We start from the raw sequence: 19,536 nt of genomic DNA on the forward strand, positions 1-19,536 counted from the left end.
TAATTAAGTTGGTGTTATACCAGCAATGGGCCTTGCACACAGGTCAACCCTCAAGTCATTCTATTAAGTGAAAGTAAAAGGTGTGAATAGGAACATAAATATTTTTTTACTGTTGATGATTGTGCCTGTGTTGTTATGAAATTTCCCTTCTCTGATGTTATAAATCTATGAAGTTAATATCTACTATCTATTACTTAGTCATCATCCACAGGGTGTAAGTACAAAAACATTACATGAAGAAATAAAAAGAGTTCTGACATACCATGCTGGAACTCTTGGGCAAAAGAGCAAGAGTATATGGTTAATTTTACCCCCAACATAGCATTTGCCACACCAAATATAACAGATCTGTCTTCCATCACTGGCTTCTCAATTATCCCTCCTTGCCAGTGTTCAATAACACAATTAGCAGAAAATAAGAAATCATAAAACATAACAGAACTTCTAGTTATAATGTTATAATTTATGAGTTGGCTGACTAAATTATGATCGGTTTACACTCACTCAACTAAATTGGCCATAATAAATTGACTGGTGTCCATGTACAACCTTCAGCAAACATGGAACCCATCTTTGTTATTTCAAAAAAAAACACTGAGAAAATTTTAACCATGTTTGAACCACAGTTTACATTAAGAACAATTCTTGCAAATTTAAAAGAAATGGTTAAGAGCGAGCCTCAGTTCTGAACTTGAAACTATTAGCTATTAACATCATAAGGGCAACTTATTTATTTGTGCTTTGTAATAGAAAATTTTTTTCAGGTAGTATGCAGTGCGCAATGCATGCATTTACTTATTTGTTCTTTGTAATATAAAAATCATTCAGGTATGTAATGCATGCATTAAGCTATATTAAGGTTCAAGTGTATTTCTGCATGAAAGTAATAGTATAGAATATAAAATTCGAGCCAAGGACCAAGCACTGGACCATATAAGGTCATTCAGCACTGAAGAGGAAACTGAGTAAAAAAGGTTTCAAAGGTGTAGCAGGAAGAACACTTCCCATTCATAATGAATATAACAGTAAGAAGAGGGTAGAAAGTAAGATGGAAGAAGGCGGCGAATACAAACAGATATAATAAAAGGGATGAAAGGGGTTGCAGCTAGGGGCTGAAGGGACAATGCTAAGGACCTCAAGTAACCACGTGAGGTGCACTGACAGCACTACCCCCAACAGGGCTGTGCAAGGTAAGACATGGCTTCAAAAGTTTGTTTTGTTTATGGATAATTAGGTTTGGGCAGGACATAGGCTATTGGCCTAATGCATTTATCCCTGCAATTACCACACACTATACTCTGTTTTTTTCCATCTGTCCATCCGCCTGTGGTGTTTGCGCATAGTAAGTAACACTGCGTCCCTGGCTTTAAATAATATCCTATTTCGAATATTAACGGTGTAATTCGCATACAGTAAATTAAATTAAAATTAAAACTTGTTTTCAGTTGCAAATGTACACCCAGATATCCTTTTATTTACCTAAAACTTACACATAGCAAAACTATAGTATTTAGGTAAAGCCCGGGACGCAGTGTTACCATGCGAAAACACCACAGGTGGATAGACAGATGGAAAAAACAGAGTATAGGTAGGTACTAGCTATACTTTCTTGCAAAGGTTACTATAGGGAGAGTTCAGTGGACAAAGCCTCATAAACTCCAAACCAAGTTTATAATACCTAGGTAGGTAGGCCTAGTATCAAAGGTTATAGGATGAGTGACCAGTGGTGGAGGAATGCAGGCCTATTAGGGTAACCACTAACACAAATTCGTAATTAAGGATTGTAGAGGTTTCCCCTGGGTCTACCTATATTTTGTTACAGATGCCCAAGATGAACTAGCCATGTTCCCAGCTGCCGTTGCAGTTTTCTGGTGTTTTAGGATTTTATACCGTTACCATTGGTAGAATTTACGAGCTTCCCGCCCCCCACAACTGTTAGGCCAACAGCTTACGGCACGTCAAGCAAAGAGGAGAGTCAAAAATTAAGTTTGCACAAACAACAAAGGTCAAAAGGCAAAGAACACGTTTCGTGTCATGTAAACTTATAGTAGGTAGTAGGGAAAATAGACCTCGCCCACATAGTGCTTGTCTAAGATTAGAGATCATCACATAGGCGTAATGCTGCATAGGCCTACTGGTACGGTGACAGCCAAGGCCTAGCCAGCTTAGTCTGGCCTTCTTAGGAACCGCACCATGAAGGCCGATTAGCTAGGTAGTAGGCTAGTAGTTTGGATTTCCTCATTTCTACATGCTTCCAACACGTTCCAAAATGACAAAGAAGAGCAGCGTAGGCCTAAACGTTTCATGCAGAATAAGAATTAGGCCCAAAACCCGTTACCAATTAAGACGACATGGGAGGAAAAATGAAATATCTAGGCCTACCCAATAGACCTAGGTAATGCTTACTTTTCGCATCACAATCAACACAGTACTTATTATCTTCGTCTTTGAGGAGTTCCGTCAAAATACTCTGGCATTTCTCCTGAATTAGCTTATTTTTCTCTCTTTCGGACAAAGTGGACATAATTCCTGAGAAAATACGCGGGGTCACTTATTCAATTTCGTATCGTCCACTCTACTGTCAACACTACACTGACAACGACAATATGGCAGCGTATAGATGACGCAAAGTCTTATCAATAAATGGGATTGGATCCCCTTTCAGTAAGATTCTTATCACTTCAAATTACCTCGCGCTGGAAAGGCGTTCGATTCTGCTTGCTTTTTTTTAAAGAAGTTTCTATCGCTAAGATATAATTTGACACATTTTATATCTAGATTTGTTAAGCCCTCCCCCTCCGCTCTCAAGGTTCTTATCATTTCAAATCCTCTTGCTCTACAATGGAATTCGATTCTGCTTGCTTCATAAGGAAGTTCTTATCGCTAGACGACAATTTGACACATTTTATATCTCGATTTTCTTTTTATGCTCTAATTGCTCACCCTGAGCTGAATGTCTATAAGAGAAAATTTTTATTCTTTTTCTCATTATACATGATAAATATCATTTACAACAGGTCTCCTTTACTCCGCTCCAAGCTTTCTCCTCAACAAAGTTCTTATCACTAGGAAACAATTTAACAATTATCTAGATTTTCTTCATATTCTAATAGGCCATGTCAAAGATAAATGTCCATAAGAAAATTCTTTAATTAATCCATCATTATATGAATATAAATAACGACAGGTCTCCTTTGCTCCACCCCCAAAAGCTTAGTCATCCTCCCACAGGGTTTTCCGATTACTCAGCGTCATTTAGTTAGAAAAGCATTCAAGCAACTGAAATTTTACTCAGCATTCACAATTGAAATTACCAATGACAATCAATCTGAAATGATATCGTATTAAGATTAATCTAACAGTATTATTTTAGTGTAATATTCATTTTTGCCAGTGGGGAAATAAACTTGTTGGAAATCATTTACTGGTCATTCGCCACTCTACTAAACAGCTGGGAATGTAGTTGACACTCATATGAGTTGTTAATTGCCCTCCTTGTATATTTCTCTTGATATTCTTTTTAGTTTTGCCATCATAGCATTTTTTTCTCCTTGCTTAAAAACTTTCTGTTATCTTGAGGTCTAAATATGGATATCAGAATTTGAAATATTTAGCACACGGACGAATAATGTATATTTATTGTAAAGAGATAAGCTATCGGTCAATAAAAATCCAACTGTATTCCAAAATGGCGTAAAACATTGCAGTTAACCCCATACCTAAAAATTAACTTACATTTATTTACTGGCTTACTGATACCAATTCATAGCAGCAGAAAATAAGTGCTAATCAGCGGTTGAAGTACGAGTGTACTCAATTACTCAGAAGCCATCCTTGTTAAATCTATATAGATTTTTGGCATAATGCCAAGTACTGGAGCAACTAAGGCAATTCAGCGCTAAAACGGAAATTAACAGTAAAATGCTTGAAAGCTGTAACAGGAGGGAAACCTCGCCGTTGCACTATGAAACAATTGTTAGGAGAGGGTGACAAGTAAGATGGAAGAAAGAGAATATGAACGGAGATACAGTGAAAGTAATGAAATTAGTTGCAGCTAGAGGCCGAAGGGACGCTGCAAAGAACCTTAAGTAATGCCTACATTGCACCGAAATAGGTGCACTGATTTGTGCTACCCACCTACGGGAGCCATCCTTGTTAAAGAACGGCCTTATGTTGAAAACACGCACATACCTACATGTGTGTGTGTGTGTGTAATAAATTGTTCAATGGGCAACAGTCGTGAACAGAGTGTATCTACATAACACACCAGTCTAGATATTTTAATGATTACTTTTCTCACTGAGAAAATTCTCCTCTTTCTATTGTAAGAATTACGTCGAGCACACGAAATAATGAAGTTAGCTAACAAGGATTTGGAAGCCATATTTAAAAGGAAGTCAAGAACAAAATTAATTTTATATATTCTGAAATATTTTAGCAATTTCATTTCTAACTATATCTTTATTCACGTATAACATCGGGTTGAGGGCTCTGTTTTTGTTTTGTACAGAACTTCTAAGATCATTTTTATCTTATATAAAAGGCGTGGGTCTTTCCCATAGTTTCTTTTAAAATGTACATACTCAGTTACCGTCCTGTAATTTTACTCTATTGGTGTTATTGTTGTAAAATATCTTAATTAAATTAATAATTTTCTATGTGTTCAGAATGCACCGAGTATTTGTGTATCTGAAAGAAAGTAAAAGGTAATCATTATTATCTGCTCCAACGCCGATACTCATGCCTTTCCTGTCCTTTATCTTTCCCAAACTTCGACTCAACATCCTGCTTCCCTTCCCGTAATTCTCATCCAAGTGAGTCTGTGTCTTCCTATGCTTACAAGAGCTCAGTTGACATGTCATGTAGTGGGGTAAAATACCGAATGGCCGCCCCCTACCGTAGCGTGACCACCTTCCTGAAAAAAAGTATACTTAAACACGTCCTGTAACACAGGATAGAGAGTTATCAAGAGCCAGCTTCCCTCGAAGTAACACTTCGAAACCACAAATTAAGGCCAGAATTTCCGATTTTCTGGAAGGTGGTCGCGCTATGGTAGAGGTCGGCCATTCGGTATTTTACCCTACTGCCGTTCTACGGGAGTCTAGCAAAAAATGTCGAAGCAATTTCCATCAACTTCTCTTACATTTTCCATTCATTTGACTCGTGCTCTTACTATTAAAACATTTTTCTTTATGAAATCGACAAAATCTCTAAGGTATAGTTTAATTTTCGTGTCGTTAGTTAATGTGCTTTTAGACAAACAGGACATATTTTACGTTAATTTTTAATTTCAGTCTATTTTATTTCCAAATCTCGTTAAATATGCTTACTTATTCGATTTGCGTTTTTAGTCTTTCACAGAATTGCACTTTAAGAAAACTCGTATTAGATTTAATTATTCCTATTTTTTTCTTTATTCAGGCTCATCAATCCTTTCTTAATCCATGCAGTGTTCTTTCATATATTACTTGTGCTTATACACAATCCTCGTTGGTTTTGTTTTCTAGATATATGATGCATTAAACTAGGCAGGTTTTGTAAATATCATGGAGTTTTACCGATTAAAACAGAATCATCCACGTAGTATTTACTGCAAATTCACTTAATTGACAAGCGTAGTAGTTACTGTAAATTCAATTGACAAGAATACAAGACGAGTTAATAATGTAGCAGACCAACAACGACGAATCATATCCGAAACCATTTATAAGTTGTCATTTGAAGGTGTTATAATTTTCTTGTCCTGAACTTTAATAACATATAGGCTAATAGCAATTATCACTAAACTTTGAAGTGTATGATATTAAGCTCAAATCAAGAGTCAATCGGAATTGTTGATCTGTGACGAGGTAATTAAGGAAAAAGATATTGTTTCCACGGTACTACAGTGTTTCCATTTTCAAAGGTGAAATAGCAATAATATAAATAAGCTTTCTTGAAGGAAGAAAAAAACTTTCTCCTGTACTACAGTCGTTTAATTTTCAAAAGCGAAATAATGCATTTAAGCTTTCGTCGCGCGAGGAAAAAAAACTGCTTCCACGGTAATGTGTTCCCATTTTCGAAGGTAAAATAAGACAAATATCACCATCGCCATCAACGCACTGTGACGCTAAGGGGTTCTGTGAAATTCCGCCATTCATGTCTTCGCTTTGTTTTATCTCCCACAAATCTCCGCTCACCTACAGCTGCACATTTCACAGTTCTCATAAAAAGTGCGGATCTTCCTACTCTTTTTGTTACATTTGGTGAGCACCAGAAGAGTTTGTCCGCCGCTGACGTCTTCCGGTCACGCGCTTCCGTTTGGCGCGTCGGCTATCTGATTCAAATTTAAACGAACATGTAATATTGCACACTTCAACTATTTTCCCTTTGCCAATGAGAGTCGAATCCATGCTCGTATGCAAATTAGGTATACATTTCTGTAAAGTACGGTGCATGGACCGTAACGCTTTCTTAAGAATGGTTAGTATTATCTTTGGAAGAAATGCAAATTTGTCATAAAAACTGAGGTGATGTGCATCTTTTATAGAGACTGCCATTGCTGTGCTCCACGTTGCTGGGCGATTTACATTAATAAAGCCATTGTTTCTGCTTAGCAGGAACTAGATTCGTGTTTGGATACAGTAAACAGTAAAACGCTCCCCAAGCTGTGAGAGCTAAGTTTGATTTAGCAGGCACAATACATTAATCCTTAGGCTTTATATAATAATTTATCAGATTGAAAAATTACTTGCGGTCTTTATTATCTAACGACAGACGCAGTTTCTAAAAGCCGTACTCAGTGTCATTAGAACAGTCACCGAGCTTAGGATTCGAGTAGCATTCGCAATAGAATTAAATTATATTTGGAAACGAATTCTAACTTTTCGTGCCTGAAATGCCTTCTAGATTTTCATTGTGTATTTTATACAGAACATTTCAATTTGTTAAAACAATACTGAGCCATGGAAATCTGATTCAGTATTGTTTATTTCACGTACTTTTTATCATCTGTATAAGTACCTTGACAAAACGACAATTAAAAAAGGGCAATCAAAGTCTCTACATGCATGCTACTCGCCGCATCTATATTTTTCCGCCAATCATAATTTAATATCAGAAGTAGTGGACGTAACCGACCAATCAGCATCGAACTTTGTGAGAAAGCAAACTTTTCAACTCGCTTATACTTTTCCACCAATCAGAACTCCGTATCGCGAGTCGCCGTGGGAACCAGCCAATCACTGTCCAGCTTTGTGACCTGACGTGTGTTGCTGTAAACATTGTGGTCGTGTGAATTAACTTTGATAGCCGGTAACTGTCGAAAGAGAGGTCATTTTGGGGTGACCAGAGGGTGTAAGTGGGTCAGCGAGAGGTCAAACATATAATGGGATATGTGTAATTGACCTGAGTATGGTGGATATAGTTTAAATGAAGGGGGTAAAATAGGAGTGACATTTTTTTTCTCGCGATGTCTTGGCGCCAGCTGAGCCTCGATTTAATGTTTTTATTCGTCGTCCTCTTTGTTTCATCAAAAGATTTTCGTTCGCACAAGATTTCTGGAGTCGGGGAAATTTATTTGATATGTATGACCCAGATATGTATGAAATTTATTGTTGGGTAGGCTAGGCCTACTTTAGGTTAAGGTAGGCTAGCCTAGTTAAGGGTGGGCCATGGGATCATGAAACTCTTTACCTAGGTTATGCTCTATCCTAAATTGAACACTTCTACCGCGGCCTGTAGGTTAGGTAACTATCAGTTTGCGTGCTAAAGGGGCGCCGTGTCATGTGCCTATTAGTCTTTTGGGGACTAATGTTGAAACGTCAACAAAAGACTGTAAATATAGACATAGACAAGAGCAATGCGTACTAACAAAAAATACGTACAAGCAAAAGTCTGTAAATGTTATTGTTGTCAACTGATGGGAACTAGGTCACAGTAGTGTTCTAAATTCGAAAGGCAACAATAATACAATTCAATATTACTATTCAAGTTTTGTCAACAAAATAAGCGTATAGTACATATGAAACTGCCATACGAAGTAAAATAAACATGTGAAGTCTTCGCAAAATATTTGTTCAAGGTAGTTTATAAATCCAATATGGCATTGCATTGTTGTGAGTGCCAGCCGGTTCTACACTCACGGACACGTCCTTCCCAGCGCTCATTTGAATAATACTATTTGCTTATATATCTACCGTTTATTGATATTACTCAAGATTGTAGTTGTAATCAGCACAATAAAACATTTGGTTGCCTAGCCCTAATAGTTAGGTTATGAGACGTCTTATTTCCGGGGTCATGTTTTGAACTGAAATGCATTTTTACCTTGTAATCGATGGTTTTATTCCTACTGCCATCACAACTGAAACTCCACAGTGCTTATTTGATTGTAATTATACACATTTAGTTCTTAATTCACTCCAAATTCCACTTTAAGTACGTGGGAGTTTGTTCAATCCAAATTCCACTTTAAGTACGTGAGTTTGTTTACAGTTAGTAAGCCATGGCGTGAATAATTTTTCAGCCTTGTACGTCTGGCAGCCAGAATCCACGAGTCAAGCAGACGACGGTTTAGTGAATTGTTTATGACAAAAAAATTGTACTATTTTGCTAGCAATTTTCATTTATTTAAGTCTATATTACGACTTTTTTATAATTTTTAATAATTGTATGGCTGCAATAATTTGTTTTTAATTTTTAATAATTGTATGGCTGAAACAAATGTAACCTTTAATGCTTGTTAGAAATGGCAAGTCATCATTGCCAATTTAGTGGACTTTGACACATATGCTGCTGCCATTACAAGCTGTTTCTATGAATTGTAGATGTCGTAGTAATGCAATAATGTTAAAATTGCTCTAAAATGAATGAATAAATATATTAAATGGATAAACTAAATTCACCTATTTTTATGGTTTTGTGTAAGTCTTATCCCGAGTTTAGAGGGTAAACACAGACCAATTAGCAACAGTGATAAAAAATTTTCACAGCAAAACCGATGAAATTTGTGTCAGGAATCTGGTTATTTTTACAAAAACGAATATTTTAAAATGAATGGTCATGAATACGTAATAAATTTATGCAATTCATAACCTTATTCTGGTGTTTAGTTATTTAAATGTTATGTAGCACATCCTTCTTCTTCCCGAACAATCGCCATGTTTACCTGTCCGCAAGCGTAAACACCATCGTCGTTTAAGATTGTTGTGAAGAAAGTGTCCCAGCATCTCTGGATACATGTGGTGTGTGGATTTAGCACAGGAAATGGGAAGTGTGTTGACACAAGTGACTCCGCAAACATCAAGATTGTGTCAATCTTTCAAACGTCAGGTGTTTTAAGTAAAATTTGCGAAAGCGTCATGTTTAATCAAATTATGGCCTTAATTTCTAACTTGGGAGAAAACACTTACTTCGAGAGGAAAGTAGAGGTCTTAAGGTGTTGCTTTGATGGAGGTTGGCTTTGACTGACATCTAATTCAAGATACTGGAAGTGCTAATGATTTTTTGGGAAAGTAACCGCGCCACGGTGCAGGTGTCCGCCTGTCTGCTTTACCCTATGGTTAAAGTAGGATCATGTAAACTAAAAATTACTATCGGAGTCTGACTGGAATGTTTATTGCCCTTAGTTAATGTTTTGTTTATGTTATCTTTTGTTGGAGTGTAAAGAGTAGGGGATCAGGGGTACTGAAGGCCTAATTGGCATTTCAGATGAATAATAATCTAACCATCCTCAGACATTGAGTCCTGATTTGGCCGCAGGTGCTTTTCCAACTCCATCCCTTTAGGGTTATTTTTTGTAAGACTTCAGCCACCTCTCATAATTTATATTTTTCTTTGGTAAAACACATCAAAGCAAAAAAATTTGTTTTATAAGGTAAGACAATCCCCCCCATAGCTAATATGGCAAAATTGTTAACCAGTAAACACGCCTAGGTTATGTTCAGTTGGTATTTTTAGGTTCTTTTAGTGCCCCATCATTTCCTAGCCATTTTTGCATGAACTATCTTGGGTTTTCCATGCAAAAATGGCGGGATGGAGTCTTCCAAAATGGCTAGATAGAGTCTTCCGAAAAATTACCCCTATTTTGTTTATGTGCTTGGTATATCCCATCTTTTGTTTTGTGTTTTTACTCACATCGCCATGGAGCTGTTACTAAACACTGTACTCACCTGAATCGGTAGTAGTAGTTGTTTAAGAGTAAGCTGGCCTTATGCCAGCACGGGCTTTTGCTCATAGAGCATCCAGTGAAAACAGTAGTTATGGAATTGAGAGCGCAATTTTAATCTTAAGTTTTATGTAATCCTGTAGCCCACCCTTTTCCAGGTTATTGTAGGTGTATGTCATAGAGTTGATTATAGATAGGGATTCCATCTTACTTTGTGGGACTAAGGAGGGTTGCCAAGTTAGGTTAGGTAAAGGTAAGCCTGATTAGGTCATAGTCCTTTTGAGATCCTTACTAGGTCAGTAGAAATGCCTGCTGCAGTAGTCCTGGGCCCCCGTTCTGCATTTGCATCCATAGGCTATAGTAAAATTAAGCTAATAGGCTAGTGTACGTTAAGGCTGTATCCACATGATCAAACTTTGTTCAATGTGGCGCCAGAAGCGGAGAAACAGCGGGCAGAACTTTTGGTCTTTCTCCTCTGGCTCACCCCAGGGTCAGTTATTTGTGTATTTGAGGGTAGATGGCTAGCATGCTCTCTCTAACATTGCTGAGCTCTCCCCTGTTAAGACAAGCATTACTTGCTCCTACCCCTTCTTGATTGGGGGCTTTGCTGGAGTACTGACAGGTTTGCACCCCTCAGTATATTCCAAGAGACCTGTCTATCACTGCTTCTCCCACTAAGGAACTTGGTGCTGTTGAGCCTCCCATATTGGACTCCGTAGGGGGGTAGTACCATCAAGTAGGCATTACTTAAGGTTCTTTGCAGTGTCCCTTCAGCCCCTAGCTGTAACTACTTTACCCCTTTCCTAACAATTGATTTATAGTATAACTGCAAGGCTTTCTTCCTATAACACCTTTCAAACCTTTTCACCGTTAATTTCCGTGGTTACAAGTCAACCTTTGCTTATGACTCGCCAATTGATGCCACCAGGGCCAGCCATTCATCGCCACTGTCCTGAGATTGGACACCAGGGCTGTATCCAACTTTTAGTTATGGGAATATGTTAAGACCTAAGAATCCCTCCCTTCAAAACTCCTTCCAACTGAGCTGGAATGGATTTTTCAATTTTGTTAGATTTGTTTTTGAGCTTAATGATTGAGTAAACTACTTTCCTTACTGTTGACTTGTCAGAAGTTGGTTCTTTAGTGCACAGACTGACAAACCCCTTGGGGAAACAGAAGATTTCTTCTCAGTAAGTGTCAGTTGCCATAGTCACACTCCAGCCAGTGTTGTGGTTCATCCTTTCGTTGAACATGTATGCTGGCTTCATTGTTACTGGATGCCATCGTCATGATGCTTTTTGTGAATGAGAAAATATATAAGTTCTTGAGGTTGCAATGCCTCTCTTCTCAGACCATAGTGTAACCTTTGGGCAAAATTTTTCAGGATATGTATTCTTGTATCCATGCTCCTCTCCCAGTAAGTGTTGGCTGTGAGTAGTTTTGCCTAGTAAAATGAATGTTTTGGTTTTCTCTCCAGGCTTTCCAAAGAATAAAGTTGAGGCAGTGATGATGAGGCATTTTTTTTAATTAGGACACCTTGATCAAGTGTGAAGTCCCCTTGAAGCCCTCTTAAGTTATCAAAGTATACTGCAGCCAAACCCTGGGTGGGGATGGGCACCTTCATTTTTGAGTGAGAGCACCAACTCATTCCACACAATCACCAGTTAACATCCTTGTTACCAAGTTCAGCAACTTCAGCTCATGCTGAGGATACTAAAAAAATATAAATGGCTTAAAAAAAAATTCATATTTTGAGATGTTTCCAGAGTAACATTTAATGGCAGATGTTCTTAGCAATGTTAATGAATGTATAACTTCTTCTTTAGTCTAAATAATTAATTTTGTTACATGTTCTATACCATTAATTATTACAGTATATGATGTTAACTTTTTCCAGACTGAAGGACAAACAAATTCACCATGGCAGATGATCAGCAGTTTTGTTTGCGCTGGAATGAATTCCAGAGCAACATGGTATCCTCGTTCAAACATTTACGGGAAGAAAAAAGTTTCACAGATGTTACCTTGGCTTGTGATGGCCAGACGTGTAAGGCACATAAGATGGTGTTGTCAGCGTGTTCACCTTACTTCAAAGCTCTTTTGGAGGTGGGTTTCCTATAAGGTAATACGTATAGTATGTGCCGTAAATGAAGTTTTATTACCAGTAAAAATTTTGATAAGGATTTTCAGTGATGGTTAAGGTAGGAATTTTAAGATGCTCCTTTCCCTTAAAGTAAATAAATCCCACAAATCTGCTGTATCTGAAAAGGAAGCATTTATTTCTCACAACCCCCTCCCCCCATTCATGTGACTTTGTTAGTTCCTACGACAAAATCATAAATTTGGAGACAGTTTGGATTTCCTTAGATATATAAACCATCTTTTATGGGATACCTCTCGCGTTGATCTCCCACCTTCTAATGTTGGGGTTTCGTAGGTAGTTTCTTGAGCTTATTCACCTTTATCTTTTCTAGACTTACATGCGTTTCTTCTCCTGTAATGAATTAACTGCTTTATAGAAAACCATTAAGTTTGCAGGAGTATATACAATTTGTTAAATAATGCTAAGAGAAGGAAACTTATTTAAAGAAAGAAAATGTTACTTTTTGTGGCTAACTACATGCTCCACTGGTTAATATTATTAGCATATTTGTTGTACCTGCACTAACATAAATTTCTTAATTGTTTACAGGAGAACCCATCTAAACATCCTATAATTATTCTTAAGGATGTACCATTCAGTCACCTTCAAGCAATTCTTGAATATATGTATGCTGGAGAGGTAAATGTCGCTCAAGCAGATTTACCTAACTTCCTCAAGACAGCTGAAAGACTCAAAGTTAAAGGCCTGGCAGAAGTGAATCAGAATGAGCGGCAGGATCGCTGAGGAACCGCCCAGGTATGTTGCCTGAAGGCTGGAAGTATTCAAGTTAGTTTGCAATTATTAGCATTATATTAACTGCAGTTGTACAGACTATTTTTTAATGGTTCACAGAGATTGGTTTTCATGTTCCAGAACAATTTAAGGTTACTTGATATCTTTTTGTTCATGATGATTGAACAGGAATTTGAATTGTATCTCTTGTTGCACCACAAGAACTAAAATTATACTATTTCAAATTTGTTTATACAGTAAATTGAAAATACAATAGTCATTTTTGTATTGCTAGAAGATTTCAGAGTTCAATTTTGTTTGAAAAGCTCTCTATTTCTTGGAAATTTTAATTTGCTCTTAACAAGGAACCCTCTTCAAACAGGTCATAGGAGGCTTGGGAAAACGGGTTTTAAGAGAAGCCAAAAAGCCTTCAGTGCTGTCTTCTCTCCCACCCTCTGTTTATGCACTTCCCTCCAAGCTCCTTAGTCATCGCAGTTGTCCGACTTCTTGTGTTTCCCCAGCCAGCCTCCGTGGCCATTTACCTGAAGATTACTACATTGATCATCAACATAGAGCCTTGTAATTGTTAGGCATCATAAGTTCTGTCTGTTCCTTTTTTAGATTTTTCATTTCATCCCTGACATGGTCTGTGATTTTGAACATCCCTGTATAATGTAATGCTGTCTCAATTGATTGTGAACAGTTGGGAAAAGGATAAAACAAGAAGATATGTAGGGTTGGTTCACATTGACAGATCTGTGTCAAAGTGGAAGTGCTAGTTGAGATAATCATGATCTTGACCAGTAAATTACATTTTGGAGCACCTTTGCTAGTTTTTGGGGGGGAGGTTGGGTGGGTGGGAGGGAGGGTCAGTCTGTGTGTTTGTTTAAACAGTTGTATTGAATATTACACTTTAATTATTTTCCAGAATTTATTTCTTTTTATCTTTGGACTCCATGTGCTTTTCTCTCAGCACTTACAGGATGTGCGCTACTATCCACCTGAAATTGACTTGTAAATATTGAATCTAAATAGATAAACTTGGATAAATATTGATGATGAGCCTGTAGTGTGGATGCGTTTACTTAAAAAGGACAAATTCTCCATGAGAGTAAGCAAAGTTGGCCTAGTCTGACTTCTCAGTGAAAAGAGATTTGTTTGTAGTGGTTGATGGATTCCTTTTAACTTGAGACTGGTCATTGGGTCAACAATATTGTAATATGCATGAAGGCAACTTGATACTACATGTGTTTACAATGGTTGAATGGAAAATACATATTTTACGAGCTCAAATTAGCCAAAGATCAGTGCAGTTAGTGGTTTTCTTTTTGAACTGTAGAATTAGTAGCATTTACAAGTAAATTTAATCTTAATCTGTAATTCTTACTTTATTACATCTGTCTGTCCTCCTATTTGTATGTACGTGCACATTGAGTTTGGGGTTAGTTGTTTGGACATCAGCTGTACACTGTGTGTATAATTTGTATCTAGTTACATAGATTATATGTGTTTTTATGCACACAGTTTTATACACACAGTGTACCCCAGCTATTTTTTCCCAGATATGACATTCTTATTAAGGTAATTCCAGTTAACCATGTAAAACTGCTGGCTTCAGTTGGCTAGTCTCATTAGTACCAGGTTCCATAATGGCACATAAACGTATTTATATTTGGTGTTTTTTTTTTATATCTACCTGTTTATGTATGTAATATAAAGTGAATATTAATCTAGTTGTTGGTATTCTCATTTATTTTTCAAAATCTTGTGGAGGCTACTAATAAGATCAAATTATTAACTACAGCTTTTAGGTTTTGCACATGTATTCCAAGACATTCCTCTTATTACTGTATTTCAGTTTTGTAATAGCTATTTATTATTGGGAATATTTTAAGGGAATTGGTGTTTTAAATTTATAATCTGTACATAGTAGCCAGCAGAACTCTTCTTATGTTGATTCTAAAAACGGTCATGGTCATCATAAGACTGTACTACAGTAGCAATCAGGCAGCAAATATGAAAGATATTTTATGGTAATTTAACCAAGGACTGTTTTGATAGAACTAATAAAGTATTGCATAACCACATCTTTGAAGGTGTAGTGATGTAAGGCCACCTCTTAAAGTGATCTTCGTCAAGGAGTTAGTTTCAGGATATCTTTTTTTTTATTATTACTTGTATTAATGGTTATTATTATTATTATTGAAATTTTCATACATGACCCATGGTTGGGTGTGGTATAGTGATACAAGATGCTGTTGAATGGATAATTGATGTAATGTTAGTAAATGCTATGCTCCACACCAGGCACTGCTACCAATATGGGAAGCATCTGCTCAAGACATAACTTTTACTATTCTAATCTATTATTATGTATGTATCAGTTTTCTCATCTCTGTTTTATAAACTTTGCCTAGGAAATATGTTAATTCAGGTTTTATTCTTATGCTGCTCAAGCCCCATTGCTCTGCTTTAATTACCCTGGCTGTGTTGATGTCTTTTTGAAATTTGATTGGTTGTTTGGGTTGAGGTTAGGGTCAATCCAGATTGAATTGATTTATATATACACTATAGTTCTAGAAATTCAATGGGAATTAAAAAATAAATGGGCACAGCCCCCTTGCTGTTAATCATTCACAAAGGGTGCCACCGGGAAGAGGTGTGATCAGCAACCTGTTACTTGGAATGCATATTGTATCAGAGACTCATTCATTCATGATTTGATGATCACTGGAGTCTGTTTTGGAACTGTTTTTTGCATCACCATTTCCAGTTGGATGTTTTAGTGAGAGTTATTCCAGAATGTAAGAAGATCATATAGTGTCAGTTATACTTCCATTATCTGGGTGAAGGAATATTTTAATGTATTTTCTACTTGGTACAATCCATTGCAAGGTTGAAGAAACCACTTGGTGTGTGTGTATTGCACAATAGAGGTTTTATTCATCCATGAATGCAGTATTGGGTACATTTTCACTTCATAGTAAATATTTAATGAAATTTCAAGCATGATCACCTAATTTTTTTAAAATGAAAGTTCAATTTGTGTTATAATTTTTTTTTTAAGTTCTAATTCACTTGAAGATTTTCTTGCACAGCTTTTGCAGTCATGGTTATCATGCAGTGGTAACTGGGTGGATGCATTCATTGATATCATTTAGGGGATGCAGGCAGTCACATTAAGAACCTGTTGCATTCTGGATAACTTATTTATATATGTCATTACTGTATCTTAGTCACTGATTGCTTTAATACATATATATCATACATATATGTATTTTGTTCTTATTTTGTTGATGAAATTTGCTTCAGTATTTTTGCTACGGAAAATAAAGGGATTTTTGTCAAAAAATGTCCGAAATTTCTGAATGGATTTGAAAACCTACATTATTGAGGGCACATTCTTTACTTCATGTGATAATAGTAATTACCTTATGCTCAAATAGATATAATTTGAGTGCATTGAACATTTCAGGAGTTTATAAACAATTGAAATATGAAATTTTTTTCCTTTTTGTTGGTATGTAGCTCATAGATGTTGGTTGTCAGTGGCAATGTGAGTGTGGATTTGCTTGTCATTCAACAAAGGTGATTTGTAAAGAATGAGCTTCGGATTATTTTACTACTCTGTGCCTCTTAACAAGGCAAATTTTGCGATGGGAGTAAAGGTTGAGTTGTCATTTTTCCCTTTGTTGAATGGTAATCAAACTTATTCTTTCATTTGGGGGCGGTGTTTCATTTAGAAGCCTAACCTATTTACTTCATATTCTGGTTAGAGTTTGGTGATAGTCCTATTTCAACATCAGAAAGGATTTTGCGTAACTTCCCATTAACTACTCAACCAGCCATTAAGAAGGCGCTAGTCTTTCTTGCTTATCACACCTTGACTGACTGTCATACGTTTATAATGGGACTTGTAGTAAAGAATTGAAACTGCTAGTTGAAAGGTTAATCATTGGTCCCATTGGGTTTTTGTGGCAGGCAGTCTCTTGTCAGTATTTATGCTGACATGTATTCCCACCAAGGTCATAAGCATGTCATGAGTGTCAGTATCACTCCTACTTCATTATGGCATAATGAGTTTGAAATTGTGAATTTTGGCTTGGTGAATTTTTTTGTTATCCCAGTTTTGCATTTTGCCACATTTTTAAGAAGAGTGCAGCATCATGCTGTTGTAACATTACAGTATGGTATATTAAATCGGCATAATGTATTGTCAGTATTATATATTTTTAATTAGTTTAACTTAGTGTGCTCAGTCACATTTGTAGAATCAGTTGGCCTTAAAGGATTAGTTTTGAAATAAGTAGAAAATGGGGGATGGTAAAGTTAAAATGTGCAGTGAAGTAATGAAGAGAGCAAATAGAATGTAAAGGCCAGAAAACAATGCAATTGTACCAAAGGATGTGGCAAAGTAACTTTAGTACCATCTACAGTGGGCCCCACAAGGTATGCACTGTATAGGGAGAATTCTTTCATAAACTTTGAGTATCTCGGATTTTAGTCAAACCAGTTACATTTGTTATCTTGGGCTATAGGTTTTCATATTTCTAGTCCAAATTGAAGACGAAAGCATCTTCGAAATTGGTGTACCCTTGTGTGGTAATTTTCTTCATCAAATATTACTGGTAAAGTTGCCATTTGATTACTTTTCAATAAAATTTCAATTGAATATGCATTGATGGTCAGAACTCTCCCTCTAATGCTTCTGTAGCACTGTCTTGAAATTATGGGAAGTTGTAAGGTTACATTAGGTACACTTTGTTTGGCCTTGATATTAAGATTAGTCTCGTTTAGTTGGGGACTATTATGAAAAAAAAAAAAAATAGGCTTCAACCTTACCCTGATGCAGGGTAAAGAAAATTGAACAGTGACAGTGGAAATCAATTGAACTTAATTTTTATTTTTCTCTCCAAAATTGTGGGAAACACTAGTTTTCCTGTCTGTGGGCAACGTGGTTGAACCATTGGAAAGGTGCTCTTGCCTTTCTAGTGGTGAATCGCACTCAAAGTTTGTTCTACTTTACACAGGAAAAATGTACACATTTCCTTACATCCATTATTCATGGATATTTTTATACTTAAGCTTATTCATGAGGTCAAGATGAAACACATTTTGCAAAATTTACGTAATTCCAGTTAGCAGCATCATATACTAGTTCTAGTATTACCAAACAAACATAATTTTCAGAGTTGTTTTCTTGCTGCTAAGCTCCCTTTTTGTAAGTCTACTTGCACCTGTGTAACGTGAACAAAGCGCCTCAGTGGCGTGGTTGGTTTGGTATTAGCATCCCACCTCAGTGGTCGCGGGTTCGATTCTCGGCCATTCCATTGAGGGGAGAGATGTGTATTTCTGGTGATAGAAGTTCACTCTCGACGTGGTTCGGAAGTCACGTAAAGCCACTGGTCCCGTTGCTGAATAACCACTGGTTCCATGCAACGTAAAAGCACCATACAAACAAGTCAGTGTGTGTTGTAAATGTGGCTAGTACTTTGAACATCTTCATTGAGGAGCTCATATTTTAGTCTTGTTTACTGAGAGATATATTGTACCATAAAATATTTGTTCATGCTTTTATGGGAATTTTTATTTTCAATATTCCCAATTTTTCATCTTGAAGGTTATTTCAAAGTGTCTCGCTCATATATTATCATTATTGTAGATAGTGTGAAAATCAGAGTAGGAGAGCAAAATCCTAGTTTAGTTACTTCATGGCCAATTCTATAAAATTTCACATTTGCATATATAAATGCTTTTGATAATTAAACACTTTTGTCTCCTATCACAGCTTTTACTGTATTAAATGTAAGTGTTCTATACTAAAGCACATGATAAGGTAATTAAAGCTGCTGCTGAAAATTTTAAGGAACAGTGGTAAGCAAGCACATGATCACCCCGTACTGTTTGGTGGTTATGTTTAGAATACTCTCTTTTGTGAGGTAATAAGACTCCCACTTTTCTGATTATAAAGACGAGCTCAAGAATGTTAGATGTCAGGGAGTGTTTTCAGATTATTATAGATTCGTTCTTCCTTTTGTTTGCCAGAGTTGTATTTGCAGAATGTGGCCTAATAAATATTGTTTCTTTGACATTAATTTTAAATGCATTATTGCTGGGGAAAATAGTCTCTTTAACCTGGAAAACATTTGTGAAGTGAAACTTATGCCATAATTGAAGTAGGAGTGCTAAACAGGCTCCCAACCAAATCACACCCAGGTACCCTTATTACAGGTTAGTATACGCAGGGGTGTAGCTTTGTATCTAGAATAGCATGGAGCAGTTTTGTACAAGAACTCAGAATAAGTTTTTAATAAAACTAAATGTGTGTTCATTTTCCTTTTTTTACATATAACTTGGAATGATTGAGAATTAGTGAATTGGGCATTTAATAAATGTGAAAGGATGTCCATCATCATAGATTTTGAAATAATTTGAAGTGATGACTTGACTTTTGGTTGACAAGACCACCAAGGTTCACGGTTCTCAAAGAGCTGCCTCTAGTCAACTGTACTTT

The 19,536-nt window shown here is 36.6% G+C and overlaps 2 protein-coding genes across 4 annotated transcripts in view; both read left to right on the forward strand.

Annotated features, from left to right (window-relative positions):
- Window positions 1-19,536, forward strand: part of LOC135207325 (stromal membrane-associated protein 1-like) — a 116,478-nt gene that overhangs the window by 58,507 nt on the left and 38,435 nt on the right. The window lies entirely within an intron of this gene.
- On the forward strand, window positions 7,147-19,343 carry LOC135207324 (longitudinals lacking protein-like). Of its 2 annotated transcripts, none has more exons than XM_064239023.1 (4): window positions 7,147-7,293; window positions 12,045-12,253; window positions 12,840-13,046; window positions 13,405-19,343. In XM_064239023.1, the coding sequence occupies exons 2-3, from the start codon at window positions 12,068-12,070 to the stop codon at window positions 13,032-13,034; spliced, it is 381 nt and encodes a 126-aa protein (XP_064095093.1). In that variant the 5' UTR covers window positions 7,147-7,293; window positions 12,045-12,067; the 3' UTR covers window positions 13,035-13,046; window positions 13,405-19,343. The 2 variants fall into 2 exon arrangements, with proteins under 2 accessions (XP_064095093.1, XP_064095094.1); XM_064239024.1 differs by having other exon boundaries at window positions 7,222-7,335.

The sequence above is a fragment of the Macrobrachium nipponense genome, chromosome 32 (genome assembly GCF_015104395.2).
Source record: "Macrobrachium nipponense isolate FS-2020 chromosome 32, ASM1510439v2, whole genome shotgun sequence".
Classification (NCBI taxonomy): domain Eukaryota; kingdom Metazoa; phylum Arthropoda; class Malacostraca; order Decapoda; family Palaemonidae; genus Macrobrachium; species Macrobrachium nipponense.

What these genes read in the sequence shown, in the direction of transcription:
- LOC135207324 (XM_064239023.1), top strand. Translation starts at nt 12,068, where the DNA reads ATGGCAGATGATCAGCAGTTTTGTTTGCGCTGGAATGAATTCCAGAGC. An exon ending in ACTTCAAAGCTCTTTTGGAG is followed by an intron (nt 12,254 to 12,839) that starts GTGGGTTTCCTA and finishes AATTGTTTACAG; the next exon opens with GAGAACCCATCTAAACATCC.